The sequence below is a fragment of the Cuculus canorus genome, chromosome 3 (assembly GCF_017976375.1).
Source record: "Cuculus canorus isolate bCucCan1 chromosome 3, bCucCan1.pri, whole genome shotgun sequence".
Classification (NCBI taxonomy): domain Eukaryota; kingdom Metazoa; phylum Chordata; class Aves; order Cuculiformes; family Cuculidae; genus Cuculus; species Cuculus canorus.
Genome location: NC_071403.1, coordinates 30,952,903 through 30,973,981, shown reverse-complemented (window position 1 = coordinate 30,973,981; position 21,079 = coordinate 30,952,903). Strand labels below are relative to the sequence as shown.

Here is a 21,079-nt window from a genome sequence, read left to right as displayed (position 1 = left end):
AGGTCCGTCCTGGGACCGGTGCTGTTCAATGTCTTTATCAATGATATTGACAGTGAAATTCACTGAACCCTCAGCAAGTTTACAGATGACACGAAGCTGAGTGGTGTAGTTGCCACACTGAAAGGACTGGATGTCATCCAGAGGGACCTGCACAGACTGGAGAATTGGACCTGTGAGAACACCATGAGGTTCAACAAGGCCAAGTGTAAGGTCCTGCACCTGGTTAGGGGCAATCTCCATTTTCAGTACATGATGGGGGATGACGTGATTGAGAGCAGCCCTGCAGAGAAGGACTTTGGAGTGCTGGTTGGTGAGAAGCTTGCCATGAGCCAGCAAGGTGCGCTCGCAGAAGGCCAACCGTATCCTGGGCTGCATCAAAAGAAGTGTGGCCAGCAGGTGGAGGGAGGTGATTCTGCCCCTCTGTTCCTCTCTTGTGAGACCCCACCTGGAATATTGTGTCCAGTTCTGGAATCCTCAACATAAGAAGGATATGGAGCTGTTGGAACGGGTCCAGAAGAGGGCTACAAAGATGACTGGAGCACATCCCATATGAGGACAGGCTGAGAGAGTTGGGCTTGTTCAGCCTGGAGAAGAGAAGGCTCCGAGGAGACCTTATAGCGACCTTCCAGTACCTGAAGGGGCTACAGGAAATCTGGGGAGGGACTGTTCACAAAGGCTTGTAGTGACAGGGCTAGGGGCAATGGGTATAAACTGGAGAGGGGCAGATTTAAACAAGACACAAGGAAGAAATTCTTCACCATGAGGGTGGTGAGGCACTGGCACAGGTTGGCCGGGGATGTTGTGGATGCCCCACCCCTGGAGGTGTTCAAGGACAGGTTGGATGGGGCCTTGGGTAGCCTGATCTGGTGGGATGTCGCTGCCCATGGCAGAGGGGTTGGAACTAGGTGATCTTTAAGGTCCTTTCCAACCCAAACTATCCTATGATTCTATGATCCCCAGTCCTGACTAAGACTAGTCTATTCTAGCTGTCCCATTCACATCAGCAAGCTGACAACCAGCTTTGAACAGCACTAATGCCTTTGTAAAATAAGCTGCTGCAGGAATCGTCTTGGTGTCAGATGAGAGTGTACCAGTTAAGAATATTGCAGTGATATTCAGAGAAGGAACAGAGATAGCTCCAGAGTCCTGTGCTTATCATTCTCTGAAAACAGTGCTGAGGCCAGGACTGTGAGCTAAGATTTTCATGCAGCTGTACACAGATGAGCAGCATTGCAAGCCCGCTCCATGCCACCTGTTGCTGCCACCTGTTGCTCTAAAGAAAAACTCTCACAAAGCTCAGATGCTGATGTGTCCTCTGCCTGCAGTTCATGAGCCAAATCTGTTCTCAGCTGTAGGAATTGCAGAAGTCGCGTGGCAACTTCCCATACAGCAGGACTATCTAAACATATCAAAGAGAATCAGAGATCAGAGGGAACTTCCCCAAAGCTCCTCATCTTCCTGCATTAAGACTTCTTGTGGTGTCCTGATGAGTCTCCCACATCCCTTGGTGAATCCCCTGACCCGGCTCTCAGATTGAACATGAACTTTTAGTCACAGCGAGCACTTTGTGTCACAGCACTGTTTTAGTTCATGGAGGTGCAGCGGGAATGGAACAATGATGGGAATATAGGAACGAAACTCTCCGTTGAGCTGCTGCGGATGAGTCAGTCATGAACACAAAGCCAAGGACCACAAGTCTAATCAGTTTTGCAGGGAAAACACCAGATCAGCTATGCCGTTGGGACTCTTACGTGGGAGCCTAGTTTCTGGCCCTCTGTGCAGCACATAAATCCTGCTTCCTCCCTTTCCTCTCAAACTACAGATGTGCCTTCCCTAAGGGACATCAGATATATTCTAAGAATAATTTAAGTTTGTTCACAGAAACACAAGACTGAAGCAATTTACTATAAACCTTCACTTTTGCCTGGTTCTGTGCCGTGTATATGTTTTTCATTACAAGCAGGAGAATCACGATGGGCACCAAACCTGCCACACTCCTTGGTCTCAGCTCCTCTACACTAGCTCAGCTTCAGATACCCGAGATGAAAGCACCTGGTCAATATTGCTCCCAGCTTCATACCTCTTCTAATCATTGAGGAAGGATGAATGACCTCCTAGTCATGGTGCGGCTCTGAGATTGCAGCTTTCTCCCAGCTCAACAGCAGGGCAGACAGATTTTCTCATGTGCTTACCAATCTTCCCATGGCTCAGCTCACAGATGCTCAATTGGCCGTGGAGCATGATCCCTTACAGCAGCTCAGGTCAGCAGGAAATCTCTGAAGTTATTGCAACGATTATAAGCCTAACATTGCAATTTATGCTCATTAGTAGTGACTGGAAGCTGTAGAACTGGAAAAAACTTTCCAGGTGATGGAGTTCAGGCAGTCATATCATGTAGTCTTCCCTGCAAACCTGTTGAAACCTAAATGGGTCCTGCTACAAGTGATCCTGGTGAGACTGTTGTGACCCCTTCATGTCTTTCATGGCTGTGACCTCTCACATTTTAGATTCCTGGCTAAATATGTTCCTTGACAGCTTTGTCCAGGAATTTTAATTACTCTGCTCTCATCATTGAGTTCAATCTTGGATATATGTCTAGAGAGAAATCCTCATCCTGCTGGCTGAAATACACAGTTTCTTTCAGGTCCTCTCTGCATTGTGCAGAAGATCGCTGGATTAGTGTAGGAAGTGTCTTGCCACAGCTCCATGTAGCAGAGATGGTAATGAATGCAGTGCCACAGGGAAACTTTCTGCTCCCTGAACATTGCTTTAGCCTGCCTACACACCTGTTCAGCTGTGAATTCACCCTTCCTGAGCCTAGGTGACCAGAATGGTGTTCACTGGTCCACCTCAGGTTTCACTAGGACATTATAGAGTGGTATTGACCTCCCTTGTCTCTCCTGCAAATGCTTTGTTCAACACGTCTTTGAAATCTGACTTTTTCATCACTGTGTCACTTTGGTGATTCAGGGGCATGTGGTGAGCCTGTCCAATCATTTCTCCTCTCATCAGGTCATGCTGACCCTCCTCGAAGAATTGTGCATTGTAGTGTACTTCCCAGTATTTTTTTGCACTCATTTTTATGAGTGCAGATCTCAAAATCAGCTACTCCTTTGTGTGCAGTCTCCCAGGCCTCTTCTCCATTGATAAACCCTCCTATCTTACAGTATGTACAAAATGCTTTTTTTGCCAGCACAGACCACTGCTGGTTCCTCTCCAGCACTTGCAGTCTCCGGTCAGCAGAGCCTGATGTCATCTCCTGATCCACCATTCATACGCAATAATTTCCAGTTTAACAAAAGACTTCTCATACTTTACTTAATTCTAGACAGACCACAACTGAAAACCTTCCTCTGACTATAAATACAAATAAATCAGTAAATAAAAATCCGTGATGAAGCTGGTAGCCCTCTCTTCAATACAACCCTGGTACCTTTTTTTCATTTTCATTAAAGCGTCATCTTTAATACTTGTCTCCCTATTATCTTTTAAACCCTTGGGTATTGCTGAAGTCAGTCTAATAGTCTGTCATTGGCAGATCAATTTCTTTCCCCTTCCTTAGACTGGAGTATCATAATTGCCTCCTTCCAATCATACTATACAGTTTTCAGTTGGATGCATATATTAGAAATCCTTGAGCTGCTGGCCGTACCAGTTGGCATCGTTTAGCACTTCAGAAGGAAGGTAATCCGGGCCACACAAACACAGCTTTTTAAGCTCTTCAAGTTCATTTTGGTCTTCAGAGGGGGTAATTATGAAAGATAACTTAAGACACATGAACACTTGTGTGAAATCTTCCCCTGCTCTCATTCTTCCTCCTGCTGTGTATCTGCACGTATTGAATTACTCCACTTGTTTTGCAGTTTCCGCTTCTTTTGAGGGGAAGCAGCATCTCTTGAACCTGCAGATAGTGAACAGCATCGGGTATGTCCTGCGCTTCCTGAAGAAACTCTGTCGCAGCCTCTTGTGTGACAATCTCTTCAGCAACCAGCCTTTCCAGCAGTACAATGCCATGTCGGAAAGCCCAGAGGTGTATGAAAACAGACGGATGGAGGCAGGTAGGCTACTTGATCAACTTGGGCTTGGGATTTAATAGGGCTGAAGAAGTGACTGTCTTTTTTTTGGTCCTGTACCATGTATGCTAGAAAACTGCAGGTCTCTGTGGCACCTTTCCAGGGGGAGGCAGTGGACTGACTTGCAGTATTTTTCACAGTGGCTATAGAGGAGGCTTTCAGGTGAGAACTACTGTGTTGGGGAACTGCGGCAGTGATAGGGATAATATTTTTTAATTATCATTTTATAGCTTTTTTCTTTTATTTCTTTTTCTAAGGAAACAAGATTCATATAATCTGCTTTTCCTTGTTACTGTCAGTTCTTTCCCATAACTTCTGGCCTCCTCAAGCATACCTGGCCCTGGGGTAGAAGCCTCAAAGGGATTAAGTTCCTTCAGGCTGCAGGTAGGTAGGAAGGTAGAGGGGAAATTTCTCTCTCTACTCAACTCAACCATCATATTTGATATTGAAGGATCCCCACTGACTACAAAACCTTCTCTGCCTGCAGACAGAGTGTTGTTTTTCCCCACCCCCTGATCCCTCCGCTAATGCACTGCCTTGGCTCATTTGCTGCAGCCAGAGGTGGGAGGCCAGGTGAGCACTTGGACCCCAGCCCACAATTTGGTGTCGCCACAATGTGAATAGGAACTCATGCAGTAATGGGTATGCTCTGGGCCAGCACTTCGTTACCTGTGCACTTCCCCACTTGCATGCTGCTTGTTTTAAAAATCACTTGCAAAGCCAAACAACCTGCCGTCACTTGAGGGGACCTCTTACTGGGCAGAAGGAGGGAGCCACTCACAGCAGTGCAGTTTTGGGTCAGTACTGTTTGCATAAATCTAAGTTGAGTTTATTAAATGCAGTGTATTCAGCCTGGATCTTGAACTGTTACTTACCTTGGTGACTGTAACCTAAATGAGAGTTGTGACTGCAAACCTAAATGAGAGTTGTGACTGCTAAGGGGTTTGCCCGGCACTTGTGGGAGTGTCTCTGCCAGTTTAAAATGCCTGTAGGCACCATCAAGGTCTCTGCCTTTATGCTTGACCATGTGGGGTGAAGCCTTGAGAGGCTATAGCTTTGGGAAGGTGTACCCAAGGACGATGGTGGACCAAAGAGGCACCTACCCCAAGAAGCACCACGCTCCCAGGTTGATGGCATGCCTGGTCCTCCTTCTTGCCCATAGCCCAGTGTGCTGGTCCAAGGTGTTGGCCCTGTGTAGCCTCCATGGAGTCCGGACATGCCTGCAGCCCCCACCTGTAATCAGTGGCTGAAAAGCTGCCCTGGGGCCCTGCTATAGACGTCACAGAAGTTAGTTTAGAAAAAAGAAAGAGACAAAGTTATGGCCCCAAACCTCTGCTTGACCTGCAGGCTTCCTCCTGACTTAAATTAATTTCCCTTCTCTTTTATTAACAACACCATGGGTGTTTGGGGAGCACACTGTCTCTCATGCATTCAGTTTAATAGATATCACACTGGCAGCAGAGAGAAAGGTGGTTTAGTGTCCACAATTACAATGCACAAATTCCTTTTTTGCCAGGAAGACCCTTCACTGTGGGATGTGGAGAAATTACCTTTTTGTGCAAAGAAATGCAGCTCCCACTCTGTCTCATAGGGGAGAAAAGGCAGGAACCCAGATCGGAAAGCAATAACTTTTTCCTCTGGACTAGGACATTTGCAGCAATCTGAATGTTTCTAAGAGGTCAAGAGGTTTCTGTAGTACTGAATGAGTGCAGCCCAGGAGGCCTGGCATTTGAGTTTGCATTTGCATTTTCATTTGCACTTACATTTGCACTTACTTTGCACAGCAGGTCTATATGTGATAGAAGACAACTCCACAACCAGAGTTCTTGCAGTGGCTGTTACACTCTGAGCATCTTCCTCCCTACACAATTTCAATGCAGGTATCCCTGACGCAATTTCCACTGACTGCCCAGATAAGAAGGAAGGGGCAAAATATTGGTTTTGCTCCAGATCAGGCAGGAGACGTGGATGCAGGGAAGGCTTCTCTTCCCTGGTTTTCCCACTGCTGAAGGGAACAATGAATAGCCCCTCTGGAGGCAGCATAGGATGGGCAGCCTGAGCTGGTCAGGGCTTGTGCTGGCCTGAGCTCTCCTCTCCTATGCCTGGGAGTGGGACGGAGTAAGAAGCAGTAGCCCTTGGGACTTTGTATCTCCATCAGCAGCAGCGCTGTGGTACAGTGAACAATGTGAGCTGTGAAATAGCTGAGGGCAGCAGTTACATGTGAGGTTAAAACTCCCTCACCAGGCTCCACCAGTGGGGTCTGATAGCCACTGGCCTGCTAGGTAGAGAGCTTTAGTGTGGGTCAGCACGACCTGCAGAGATTTGGTTGCTTCTGTGTTGAAGTGAGGACATGGGAGAGGTGATGGAGTAGACATCTGGTCCCACAGTGAGGGAGGCTGTTCTTTTTCTGGAGCACCTGAGCACTCAGATGATTCTCTGAGCTGGCAGCCCCAGAAGGGGACTCTCCTTCCATCAAAGATTATCAGAAATATTGTGAGGCAAGATTTGAGGACACTTTCTGCACTCTGCTGACCACTGATCCAATATACCAAATTTCGTAAACCTGGGTTGCTCTCCTGAAGCCTGTACATGTGCCTAGGGTTTTCTGGGGGTGGAGCTCAGCAGCCTTACCAGTTACTGTCTGCACTGCTGTGGGCTCCAAGATACAGGCTGGAGAGTTGAGGACTTGTTTCAGTGTAGCCAGGTAGTTGTTTGGAAAATCCACCTGCAAGATTACTGCTCTGCCCCAGAGCACACATGAAGGCACAGAAGGAGGCATTAATTCTTCTGCATAAGGCCCTTGAAATGGAGAATTTTGGGAAGGAGAAAAGCTGCTTCTTCCCCATGGCAACTCATACTCAGCTGGAGGAGCTATCTGTCTGTGGCAGTGCGGCAGAAGAACTGGAGTAGCAGGCATGGTTGTACTGGGCTGATGGTTGGACATGATAATCTTAGAGGTCTTTTCCAACCTTAATGATGCTATGTTTCTGTGATTCTATGATTTACAGTGGCAGCCTCACACCTTTCATGCTGTTCTCAGCTGGAGCCAGACAGATGCATATTATTCCTGCTCATCATGTTAGGATGTATTCAACAGCTCTGTTGACACCAGTGGAATAATTCCAGTTTTAGGCACTGGGATCTGAGCCACAAAGTCTATGTTTAATGCTGCGTTGCCTAAATCTCCTTCTGTCCCAGTGTTTCTGTGCAGCAAGGTCTGTGTCAGCCAGTGTTTCTCTGCAGCAAAGTCAGCACAGGTGGGACCTCTGCTATACAGAGCACAGACAGGATTTTCCTGTTGTGGCAATAATAAGGAGGACAGAGATCTCCTCGCAGATGGGTCCACAAGGGTGCCTGTTGGGATAGAACTCACATGGAAGGAACAGGGCCATAATAAAGCACCACAGGAAGACATGCAAAGCAGCCACATTTTTCGTTGTTTCTGTTCTCCAGCTTGTAATCAAGATGTACTTTCTTTTAAAACCACATGCTTGTCAGTCACTGTGTATTAATGAATTTAATACACGTATTGACTTCAGTGCAGTAACTCTTGATTTACACTGGCAGAAGTGAGAGGAGAAGTTGACGTTGTGTCCCGTCATATTAATCCACTTACACCATACAGGAATCACCTCTTAACCTTGCCCTGAAGCACATGCCCCTAAGACATTATTCACCTGTGCTCATAGCAAACTGCCAGATGCTAATGGCTTCATACAGGCCAGGTGGGATTTGTTGATATATGCATATATCCATTACAACAATGTTTTACATGTCTAAGAAGCACACATTCTTTGGGCTGCACCCAGCATTGGCCTCTGCAACGAGCCTTGTTTGCTATGCATTACTCTCCCTGTGCCTGAACTCCAACACTCTGCCTGCCCTGTCTACTCTCACATCAGCACCCAGTCTCCAGTGAGGGAACTTCCTGCCTCACAATAACAATTTGTGGGGAGCAGCTGTGGAATGACTCCCAGGACTTCATATGGGAAGTGCCTGGCTTCAGGTCTGCATTGCAGCAAATCCTGAGATGTTACCTGTCCCCACAGCACCCGAGTTCAAAATACCTCTGGTCCTGTGCTCCACAATTTTCCTTCAGAATGGTAATGCAGTTTGAACTAAAATGCTGGCCAGATCTGGGTGAGCTCTGCAGAAAATGCTGTAAAGTGTGCCAGAGCCTATATGGATCGGAAGCCAACAGAGATCCTGTGAAGAGTCTCCATTCACACCCTCTGTGTTCAGCTTTCATTAGTCATTCTGTGCTGAGCTAGTGGAGGCTTGGAATGAGCATGGGAAAGGGATGTTTCTGGAACACCATCATACTAGTGACATGTACCTATGCAATGTTAGGCTGTTATTTTTCAGAGGAAAGCATGTTTCTTATAAAACTTCTTGCCAACCTGATGGTCGTCACAGAAATTGAAGTAGATTCACTTATGTGGGAAGCATAAAACTTGATAAGCATCGTCTTTCCCCTTTCAGTCAACTCTTTCCTTGCTCTTTCAGTCTTGAACTTTACATTTTGGTTATTTTGTGCTGTTGGACAGTTACTGAGCTCCATGCAGAGTATGGCTAAATGTAGCTGCAGCAAATCTTTCGTTACTCAAGGACTTCTGTGGCCAGCCTTTAAACTTGTCCTTATCAAGGTGAAGACACAAAAGGTCTGTGGATAAAGCCCCCAGCCTTGCTCTTCTCCCCACGGCCAAGTCAAATTTGTATGCATAGGTTCCATGTGGTGTCCTCTACCACTGTCCACAGGAGAACATGCCAGTGGCTGGATGTAGGAGCCCATATGGAGCAGACATGCAGAAGGAGGTAGAGGTACTGTTTACTACATCAGTGCTTCTATATATAGGAAGGTGGACTCCTCCTGCCTACAGACACTCGAAAAGTTGGTACAAGAAGTGCTGTAGCAGTGCGCTATAAGAGACTAGTAGGCAAGACACTAAGCTGGAAGCTGGATTTTGTCAGAGACTTTCCCATTGATTGTGTGGGCAAGTCACTCTTCCCTGCTGTGCCTTTATTTGAGCACCTCTCCAAGGAAGGCAATAATTCTTGCCACCATGTACAAAGCCCTCCTAAAACAGTTAGGAAAAAAAACAATAACATGATAGAAAACCACACATTATTACAATCAATATTTTCTCTTCCAAGCACCAAATAAACAGCAGCTCAGAAATTTCAAGCCCTGAGAGGGCAAGAAAAATGTTTTCTTTCCTCTTTCTAGTACTGTGGTTTGTTTAATCTTGTCTTGTTTCATCCTATGAGGAACAGTGCTTCTGGCTTCTCAGCATGCTCAGAATAAATGGCTTTTATGGCTATCAATAGCTTCAGCTCCTTTCAGCATTTAATTACCTGCAAAGGCCATTTATTGCCTCATATATTCCTCTACCATGAACATTATCCTTTAAACAATAAATAAAGTATTAAAGTCACTCTTAAAGAGGGAGCAGAGGAACTGCACAAGCCGTTCAGCCACAGCAATGTCTAATATAAAAAGTCTGTCTGGCCTTAGGTGAACTTGAATTGATGGCAGAGCCTGCAGCAGAGTAGAGAAAGAGTGGGATGGCTGCAGGCATTTCTTCCTTCCTTCCTTACATGGGTACATGAGTGTGTGCACCTCTCAGCAGGCTGGGTGCCTCCTCCCTTTCCAGACACGACCCAGCTGGTTGCAGGGCAGGGCATCCCACCGAGGACACCCACGCTGAGGTCCTGCCTGCAGCTGGGGCACCATCCTCAGCACTGGCCTCCTGAAACAAAGTCTACAAGGTGGCAGCTCTGTGGCAGAGCAGAAAGAGAAGCACCTGCAGCTGGAGCTGCATGTTGTCATTCAGAAATTTGGAGGGGGACGGGAACAGTTTAAGATAGTACAGGAGGTAGGAAGGAAAAGGAGAGTGAGAGAAAATAAGACAGTCAGGCAGGGCTCCTGGAGTGGGGTTTCATGAAGGTGGTAGTAGGGGCTTTGGCATTCAGGCCCTTTAAATCTAGACCAGAAGAAACTAATGAAATGTACACTAAGGGGCAAATCCTAGCAGGAAGAAAAATGAGAGGGGGATGGGAGGGATTAAATTCACTTGTGATATAATCTTCCTGAACTCTATAGAATTGACAGAATTTGATAAATAGACCATTCTGACCTTTAAGCTGTGTGATTACTGTTTGCTAACCCCCAAATGAAGAAAGAGTCCTTTTCTCTTGCTTTAAATTTATGAAATTGTATCTCCCTGTGGATGCTAAGCAATGAAGCTATAAACAGACAACCCAAGGGAATACCTCCTTCCCATCTTCTGTCAGGCTGTTTTACCTCTATGGTCTTGAAGGGATGCAAGAAAATCCATCCCTTCTGAAAAGCTACTCCAGGGGGCGATTGGCACTCTGCTCCCAGCAGTGGACAAGGAAATGCCCAAAGGTCTTTCTGTCCTTCAGCCCAAGATGTGCTCAGAGCACAGGCACTGACAGTGCTGGAGGTTGCCTGTACTGCAGCCATGAAGGTTAGGAGAGAGAGATAAGTTTAAAGAAGGGAAAAAAGATCCTCTATTTTTGCTTATCAAAGGGTATGTTTAAGGAAAGTGGATGAAATGATGGGCATAAATGCATGAAGCACAGGCAAGAACTGATGGTGAAAAACCTAACCTTCATCCAAGTGCTGCATGCATTAGCCAGCATGACCACCAGTTTTTTCATAGGTGCAAGAGGGGAAAAAGATGATCCTTAGGATCCTTTCCTTGATAACATCACTTGGGAGCTGCATGCAATGTGACCATGTAGGCTCTGATAGTCCATGAAAGCTGTGTAGCTCATTGCTGCTGGGCTGCTGTCACAGCCAGGGTAATGCAAAAACTGGCTATGACAGTGAAGGGAGCTGCGAGAGTCAGCAAAGCCAGCACTTACTAAGTTAAAGACAAAACAAGAGATGTTTTGGAAGAGGGATGAACATTTGCTTATGTTTTGTGAATCTGGAGCAGAGAACCCTTGATTCTGGGACCGTCTGGTACATGGTGCCTACAGCCTAGGCTTGGACCTCCATAGGAGGAAGAAGAGCCACCTGACAGGGGGGAAAAGGGAGTGCTGTGTTGAAGCTATTATCATTTGACAGATTTCAAAGCAGATTCAGAATTATTTTTCAAGGGACATTACTGATTTTTGCTTGGTTGTTTTTCACTGTTTCAGCTCAGTTTTTCTCCTCCGCTATATTGCTGTCTTTTCCAGCCATTTAGATTAGAAGGTTCTTTCTTCTTTATTTATCTTTATCTGCCTTCTGTTTCTCTCTATCCTTTTTCAGTTCATTACAAAATAAATGGAAACCCCCACACAATGGCATTTCCAGTTCCATGGAAATAAAGCATCCATTTTTTTTTTCCATGAAAATTCTTGCCCCCTGTTTAATCAGCAGTGCTCCCCAGCTCCTTAGGATTTATTTGTTCTCAGTAATTATACAGAGTACATCAAAGTGCTTTTCAGGAAACTAGTAACACACAGCATCTGCCTGAAGAACATTCATCTGTTGTCAAAACGAGTGCAAAGAAGGAGATTAAAGCAACTAAGAGAGTAACAGAAGCAAACTGTTGGCAGTGATGTGCAGTTCGGTGTTTGTGTTGGGATGGTGCTGGCTGTGGGCAGCAATGAGGAAGCTAAGGGTGCACAGTGAGGACTTGCATCACTGGCAGCTTGGCAAGAGAAATACATCCCAACCTCTCACTGAAAGTAAGCTACGAACAGAGGTTTGGGGAACCTGGTACCTTATGGTGGGTTTCTTCATGGAAAAGATAAGGCTATGGATTGATTTATACGAAAAGGTGATAGTGGCTTGCTAGACTCCAGAAGAGAAGCCAAAGTTAAGGAAAATGTAGTGAGGCTGGGGATGAGTCCTGGGATGGAATCTTGGGGCAAGCCCAGCTCCCTGACAGCACAGTGCAGTGCAGCAGGTGGGTTTGAAGGGAAACTGGCTTTTCGGAATCAGGGGGAGAAGGGGTAGTAAAAAGAACTGAGAAAGGGGAATTGGTGAGTTCCTACTTGCTGGGACTCGTATTGGCCAGAGTCGTCAGAGGCAGCAATGAAGAAAGCGGGAAAAGAAAATATTTGTGAAAGGGAACAAAGGCTTTAGGGCCCAGCTGTGTTGTATTTATATGGCAGAGGAAACCCCAGAAGAAATGTCAGTAAGTCCAGCTGAGCTGCAGAACTAGGCAGGGAGAAATGAAGCAAAGGCATTATAAAAGATTTTATACCCACATATAAACTTGTGCACAGGGTCATGGGTTATATGTGTTGCACCTATTTTCTGGATGAGATTATTAGTTATTAATGTACAGCTTATTTTACAGTTATGGCACTTTTATAAAGTCATCTCACTTCTTGTGTGTCAAAGTGTTTGTTTTTCAAACAAAAAACCTGCTGTTAAATATTTTAAGCCAGTACTAAGCCACATAATTCAGGGAGATTCATCATGGTGGTAGCAGAACAGAAATGCACTAAGTACTTTTGCTGCAGAGAATCCCAGTACGTAGCACCTCGAAATTTTCAAATAACGGTCATTTTTATCTAGTCTGTTCTATATACTGCTTTTTGCGACTTTTATCAATGCTGATTTATAAGCATACAGTCTACATTATAAACTACCTAGATAGAGAAACCCCCCTCTAGGTACTCCTAGAAGCTGGAGACAGAAGAGGTCGATAGCAGTCTCTCCTGTCTGCCTCTGCCAGTGCAGAACTATTGCTGTGCTAAAACACAAAATTATACGACCCTGATATATCTCCTTTTCATGATGTACATTTTGGTGTAACATCAGGGTAAAAAAGGAGGGAAGACAGTGGAGGAGCAGGTCTGAAATGAGGAGAAAGAGACCAAAGGAAGGCTTTTTCTAAAGGACAGGTCTCTATGTAATTGAAACCCGTTTGCTGTCACTCATGGGTATGCAGTACCTGAACAATTTGCCTATGCTGTACAATAGGACTAAAACCTCTCCATTGCAACACAAAGCATATACTCAATTATCACCAAGCCCCTAACCAAAAAAAATATATATTTCCTCAATGGATTATTTGTACACACGAGCACCTTTTATTATCAAATCTAATATATTTGTAAGCAGCAAGCTCATGAATTTACTCTACCTTTTATACTCAGTTTGGACAATAAAACTGTGTTCATCTGTTCCCAGCTGGTTTCATTCCCTGGTTCTACTGCATTAAACACAATGTGGCTGTTGTCTGGGCTGCAAACACTCCAGGGATATTGTTTAAATAATGAAAAAAAAAAAAGCCTATGCTGAATTCTTTGCAATCAGGACAACACTGGATTTTGGAAAAGTCTCTAAAAAATTCACATTATTGATGTTAACTGACTAGCAGCTTCTCCTTAGGGGATTTGGCATTTCAGTTACTGCAAAATATTTTTTAGCAGCTAAGACACAGTGAGATGATATATCATGCAGTAAAACCCCAGACTAAACCCTGGAGATTTCACTGCAGGTTTTATCTCCACAGTGTGACCATGGTTTCGGTGTTTATAATATCTACATTCACAAGTGGATGATGCTTATTTGCATTTTCCTGTTCTGACTGACTTGTATCCCATCCCCCACCCTTTTTTTCCTCCATGGATGCAATTGTGTGTTCCTATAACCAATGCAAAAGTTCTTCTGTAGACCCAAAAATGCAGGTATGACAGCCCTGAGCTGCTGTTGGTGAGCCCAGCTTGCTTGCTGCCTCTCTCTCTGCAGCAGCCTCAGGGATGCTGTGGCTCCTTGGGGACGCAGCTTTGTGCCAGTCCACCTACATGAACAGTGAGCAGCTCAGCTCCACTGCCATGAACCAGATGTCACTCCCTATAATGCTTTCCTGGTCCAGCCAAGCTGTGGCAGCCACGGGTTGGTGTGGAAAATATCTGGTCCTTGTCCAGCTATGCGGGGTGCAGATGCATGCACTGGAGAGTGGCATTGACATGGTGTAGAAACACCTGTTAAGGGGTGACATCATAGTTTCATTGTGCTGCATGACTTGACAGGTGATGGAACTGAAAGAAGTGAGTTGGTGCTGTAATCGCAGAGTAAATCACAGCAGGCAGAGTTGGAAAGTCTTAATCCATCATAGGAAGCTCTTATCTTTAGATAGATGCATGCAGGCCCAAACTACAAGGAAGATAAGGTCTGTGGTCTATTTCTGACTGGGCAGAAATGTGTGAGGTTGTTTGGCAGACACAGAAAGTTATTTTTTAGTCTTTTAAGGGCTGACATTAAAAAGAATATAGCATTTCAGAACCAATGCGTATTTTTCACACTCTTAAATACTGTTTAGATCTCGCTGCTCTCTCCCTCTCCAGCTTACATTAGATGGAACTGATGGTTAAACTCACTTGAGGTATTTTCTTCTACATTTCTGCATTTGCTTTTTGTGTTTCCCTACTTTTATTTTTCTGTCCATTAAGGATGAGATGCAGAGTTTCCAACCTCCACAGCTGCTTAAAGCTGTCCCCTCCCACTCACCCTCAGTGCTTCCCAGACAGGGCAAATGCCCTTGTGTGGGGAGCTGGAGCCAAGCGCAGGAGTTATAAAATACAGGCAAAGATAAAACCATAGAAGGAGTCTCTCAACAGGATTTTGACACTGTGGCTGGCTTCTCTCAAAACGACTGGGAGATGAGAAAAGGCTGGCTCTGGCTGAGGGAAAGGAGAGGTCTGAGGAAGGTATGATATCATGCAGCTTAAAATACAGAGTTCACATCTGGTCAACCCGCTGCAGAAAATATATAGCAGCACTTAAAAAGGTACAGGGAAGTGTCAAAGGGCAAAGCCTGTCACTGAACAATATGAGGAATAGGAGACAACACAAAAAAGGAAGAATGGGGGAGGAGAAAAGAAAGAAATCTATATTGACTATGAGGAAAAGTGGTTAATGGGAAAATTAGTTAGAGCAAATACAAATGACCAAACATTAGAGGTGGTGGAGTTAAAGGTTATGAAATGACACAAAAGTATTGGTATAGAAGGACAGGCAGTTGTCCTGGGAAGCTACCAGTGTGTAAAAGAGGACCTCCCTGGTTTGGCGATCGGTGTCCAGCATGCTCACAGGGGTTTGGGTTTCCATTGGTGCCCTGTGCAACCTTCACACAGATGGAGCCACTCCATGGCTGTGCAGGACATGACCTGTTAAATGGGAAAGGAGACCCTGATCCCAGTTCACTGCCCTGACCTCAGGCTCAGCTGTCCAAGTGGCAATCTGGGGATGAACCCAGAGAAAAGCACAGGCTTATCAGGAAAAGGAAAGCTGGATGAATGAAAGTGTGAGATAGATGGAAAGTGAACAGCCTGAGGAAAAAATGTCTATGTAGGAGAGTGGTGTGGGAGGAAGGAAAGTAGAAAAGGTAGATGGGAAAATAGCTGGCAAAATGGGAAAAGGGAATTGCTGCTGGTGTGCAAAAGCAGCTTTAGAGCACGTTACCAAACATTCCCTCTATATATTCTACTTTCATACCTCTATGGCATGCTGTAGTAACATACAGATACAAGCAAGGCAGAGGATTTAACATGTTACTGAGGTGAGAGACACAACAAGCATTTTTTTTCATCCTAATGGAGAACTAGGGTCCAGAGATGACCTGACCAAGGTCACTCCAGAGATCTGCAGCAGAGTTGGGATGTGAGCCACAGATTCTCATGCTGTTTTAACTCTCAGCTGGCCCATCTTCAGGAATTTAGCTAGGAATCATACAGATCTTCAAAGAAACTCAGCTAAAGAAATGTGCATTTTTAGATTGGGAATGCAGGTGGGGTTTTTTTCTCTCCTCTTTTGCTACTTTTTAAGGTGTGCTGGAGGTACAGCCTTGGGCTTTTCAATCCAGTTGCCTGTGGACCATTCATGGAAAGGAAAACTATGCCAAAATAGCTTGAGCATCTCAGGGTGCTGAACACTTGTAATGGAAAATACTATCCTCAAAGAAAAGGCTCAATGCAGCTTTCTGATAAATCCTGCTTTAAAACATCTTTTCTAATTTCTCAGTAGTGTGTGCCCTTATGCTGACTACCTAAAAAGAAAATACAGAAGCGTAACAAAATGCAGAAGGGCTAAACTACAGATTTATGAACTGGTTGCATTTTAAACCTCAATAGAGGGTTATGTTTTCTTTTGTTGTTTTATAAAACATGTTTTTCCCTAACCAGCCACAGTGAGATTAATAGCTGTGAAAGCTGTATACTTTATACTTTTGTACTGGGAGTGTACAAAGTGCAGATATTTTCATATACCTCATTGGTGGAGCCTCAACTCATCCAGCTTCTCTGTGGTACAAACTAAAAAGGACCTGGAGAAATATGAACACAAAGAGCTTCCACAGTCTTTTGTAATTTTTGGACAGTGGAACTTGTCACTCCTGCTGCTTCCTGTGCCACTGTAAGGGGCGCTGGACCCCTCACATGAGCCCTCGCTGCTGTTCTTCCCCACATTCTATGGCTGGTTCTTGGAGCAGAGAAGACATCAGTCATAGTATCAGAGAAGAGTTCAGGTGGGAAGGAACCCAAGGAGGTCTCTGGTCCAAACTTTTGCCCAAGGCATGGTCAGCTGTGGGGTCAGACTAAGTTGCTCAGGGCTATATCCAGTTCATCCTGGAAAATCTCCAGTGCCAGAGCCTATGCAGTCTCTCCAGGCAACCTCTGCCACTGCCTCACTGCCTTCACAGGAAAAAAGTCTCTCCTTACATCCAGTCTGAAGTTTTCATTTCATTTTTTCCCAGCTGTCTTTTGTTCTCCTACTGCACACTACTGCGAAGAGCCTGGCTCCCTCTTCTTGATGACCCCGCCATGGGTCCTGCGCAGCTGGTGTTTAGGTTCCTGCACTCAAGCTGCCTCACCCTTGGGCTGAACAAACCCCGTTCCCCCAGTCTCTCCTCATAAGCGCTACAGGCTACAGGCATCTTGATGGCCCTCTGAACTCACCCATTTGTCCATGTCTGTTTGGTACTGCAGAGATGGATACCAAGTTAGACCCCGGTGGTACCCCACTTTTTACTGGCCTCCATACAATTCTGCCACCCACTAGCACAGAAGCTGGCCAACACCTTTTAAAACTGTATGATTTATAATCTATAACCACACCTACTCAAATGTACAGCCTCCTTCTTCCCAATCTAACTGTGACCTGCATTTCACTAAGAGCTTCTTTCAGTCAGGAGGAGGTGACTCTGACGAATTGCTCTTGTAACCTACTGACGGCTTATGTCAACTTGAAGATCAGGAGCTCTGAAAAGGTTTGCACAGAAACCTGGCTGCATGAGATAATCCCTGCTTCCCTCATCCAATGGAGACATGAATATGAAATCTCAAATTCCCACAGCACCTTCCACTGGAGCATGTTTCTAACAGTAATGAACAGAGGCTGCTGCTTGGTCCGTGGCAATAGGCATCATTACACCCATGCTGGACCCCAAAGCAGGGACCTGTAGAATGAATCGATCTAGATCAAGAGAAGAGTTTTAGACAGGATCAGGAACAGAACAGACAGCATCTGTCTTCTCATCATAGTCTTTTACACAACTCATGGATGTCCTTCCATGAGGAGATTTCACCTAAACATCTTATTTCACACAGACTACTGAGAGAGTCTGACATCAGTCAAAAAATCCCTGGTGTCAGCTCAGAAATTTTGGAGTAATTTACATCCGAAGTAATAGAAGCTGAATGCCGCTTATTTAGCAGGATTCTTTTAATGTGCTGTTTGTTGTTTTGATAGTCTGCGTCTTCTTCATATTGTAGTCATATTAAAAGAGCATTCTTTTCCTGCAATAAAGAGGTAATGATTCACAAGAGGCATAATTATTCCATGCAGTGCAGGCAGGATACTGCAGAAAGAGCTGTCTTCTTTATGTGTAAGAGGCTTTTATTGCAAGTGTGCTACACAGTAATTAAATTCCTTTGAATGAAGAGGCTTGATTGGATTTTCTTTGGTTTATTGGGAGGAGTTTGAAAAGCAAGGTATTTAGTTCAATTGCTATACAATTTTGGCATCTGTTGGAGGTTAGGGAGAAAGATTCAGAATGTCTGATTCCCATTTCTCTTGTGCTAGCGTTACATTAGTTGAACTCCGTTGAATTCATTTGAATTACACCCTACCTGTATTTGTGTGAGAATCAAACTCAGAAATCCCTGGCAGAAAGCAGCAAATACCTGAATGCATGCTGCAAGAATACAAATCATCCCATGGAAAAAAAGCCTTGCTAAAGAAAAGCTACTTGCACTTGCAAAGGCAAATGCCCCAAAGCGAGGAAACGTCACATTTATGCTGTCCTTCAGCTCTGACGTTTGCCTTATGGTGAGCCCAGCCTTGGCCGAGAATGGGGCAAAGTTTTAAAAGACAGCAGCAAAAAAATGAAAAATCAGGCAATCATGTACCAAAAATCTGTGTTGTGGCTTGACACACGAGTCAGGATGCTGGCACGGTGCAACTCTTGTGTATTTGAGTTGTCAAACTAAATCATGTTTGTTTAACCTCAGCTACTGAACACAGCTGCCAAGGGTTGTTTTTGGTTTTTTTTTTTGTTTCCAAAGGAAAAAAGTAAAAATGTAAATTAAAAGGAAAACTGAATTATATACAGTCTCAACATCTATTAGTGATGGGGTTTGGGTCTTGTGGCATAAATTACAGCATAAATTCTTCCTGTTATGCAATAAAGGCTACACAATGTGTCAGGTGGCGAATGTTGCTCAGGCAGGGAAGGAGATGTGCGACAGCACTGGGGTAATTTCAGCCTGCTCAGATTTCTCTGAAGGAAGAGTACACACAATGAGGAAAGTAGCATTTCCAATAGCTCAAAGAAACTTCGTGCCTCAATGGCAGGCACTTTCCTAGTCTAGGCGCTCCCTGCCCACCAGATGTTAATACCTTGCTGGTCCCAGTGAGAGTGGGAATCTGAGGTGCAGGTTGCCAGTATTTTAGATGTTACATGAAGGTTTGGATCTCAGAGAGGTTTCCAGGGGCTCTGCTTGTATCCTAGTCACTATGGTGGTGCTGGTGGCAGTGAAGGAGAGGGTCCTGGGGCTGGATGAGGAGAAGACTGGTTTTGCAGGGAAAACAGCAGCGGGAAAGAGGAGGAGGAAGAGCTTTGACTATGTTTTGTGAAGATGTAAAAGACAAGTAAGAAGGAGTTTGGATATCAAGGCCTGTTGGGAGCAGACAGACTGGCGAGAGAGGGGCAATGACACAGACACGGAGGTTTCAGTCCAGACAGCAAAGTGACAAACCCAGACCTAGGTGTGAGGGGAATTAGCAAAAAAAACCCTGTGGACTGCAAAATCTGGGACTAGACCTGCCTCATGCCTGTGTGTTAGACCTCAGAACAAAGAGGAATATAAGTCTTTAGAATAGGTCTGTAAATGCAAAATTAGGTTTATTGAGAGGAGTCTGAAAAGCAAGGTATTTAACCTCACGTGGTGTGCAAAGTGCAATGCAGAAGACAGGAACCAAAGCAATAGTTTACAGCCATCTGTGATGCCAATACACGTCTGAATGCTAGCTGAGTCCAAGTGACATTCTTACACATCTGTGCCCATGATAAACCTTGGGCATGCTTGTTGGCCATCAAATCTTTTCTTCTTGCGGGACACCAGGCCTGGTGGATGTCTGCAAATGAGTGTATTTTCTAAATAATTTTCGTAGTTGCAGATAGAACGCTTTGGATTATTGCCTTCACTGTCTCCTACTGACTGCCATGCATTATGAACCCAACAAAACGCCTGTCCTGTTGTTCTCCTCTGCCTTCTTCCTTTCAGCTCTTGTGTTTTTAAATGAAAGACAAAGCAAGCAATAGCTGCACAATTCTCCAGTCTCAGTGGTATTCAGGGAGCACCATGAGGCAAATGGGACACACCAGTCAGTGGCCCAGGACTTTACAGAGAATATCACTGTAAGCTCACATGGATGAGTAACATTAAACCACAGTTTTCCTCTTGTGACTCTAGTAGACTTCTGATTGCGCTTCCCTTCATTATTTAGTGATTCGCAGCAAGAATCTCTCCTGGAGCCAGCTGCCTGTACAGAAAGTTGTAAATGCAGTTAAACTTTTTGCCAAAAAAAGAGAATTTTTGGCAAATATGTATATACTTTTTTTTTCCTAAGGCTGAATTAAAATTGGTTCTGTTTTACTGATGCTTCTTCTGTGTCTTGGCTTCCTGAACAGAAACAGTTACACCTGAGGACTACCTGGTTGATCCCGCAAACATGAAGCGGTACAGCGTGGATCCTGCTGATTCTGCCTTCAGTTGCATGGGCTCCATGTACACCATGCGACAGAATCCTGCGGATGCATATCCTGCTGGAGCCTCCTCTTCCTCCTGTAGCCATCGTCCTGCCCAAATGTCTTCAGGGGGTTCCTCATCTGCTGGCCTGCGGCATCAGAACTCAAGCCCAAAGAAGAATGGGAGCTATATTGAAGGAAACAGAAGTGGTAATATATTATCTTCTGTTTAGCAATGTGCGTTGCTGTGCTGCTGCCATGCTGCAGTCATAACTCACTCCTAAAATCCCAGGAAAATTAGTGAGGTAGGTCTGGGATGACATACACCCAGACCATTCATGCTTCCATTTAGAAGGAGTAATAATAACCTATGCAAACACAAAATCAATCTGTTCATCATTAAGTAAAAAGGTGAATGTTTTCTAATGCTGTTATTAATTATGTAAACATATGTATTAGGTATAATCATGTGGCAATCACAACTGTTATTATCAACTTAGAGATATAAATATTAATATACAAGACATTCCTCCCAAAGGCTGATACTGCCTACAGGCAGGTATGTGTTATTTGTGTGACACCACATGTACAAGATACAATGCAGAGAAAATCCAAATATTAGTGCCTGTCTCAAGGCATTTTAGCAAAAAGTTTTTTCCTAGCTGTGTGGCTCGTCCTGCCCCTTTAATCATGAACTAAGGCAGATTTTGCTTGAAGAAGACTGCCCAGCAAACCATATATATTTAGAAATCATCCAGCTCAATGCTCAAGGTTTTTTTATCATTC

At 44.7% G+C, this 21,079-nt stretch overlaps 1 protein-coding gene across 2 annotated transcripts in view; it reads left to right on the top strand.

The window, feature by feature from the left end:
* The window catches only part of SCML4 (Scm polycomb group protein like 4), a 70,257-nt gene that overhangs the window by 35,419 nt on the left and 13,759 nt on the right, over positions 1-21,079 (top strand). For both annotated transcript variants that reach the window (XM_054063117.1, XM_054063116.1), the window contains exons 5-6: positions 3,864-4,058; positions 20,237-20,503. In XM_054063117.1, the coding sequence (XP_053919092.1) occupies positions 3,864-4,058; positions 20,237-20,503 (462 nt within the window). The remainder of the gene's footprint in view (positions 1-3,863; positions 4,059-20,236; positions 20,504-21,079) is intronic.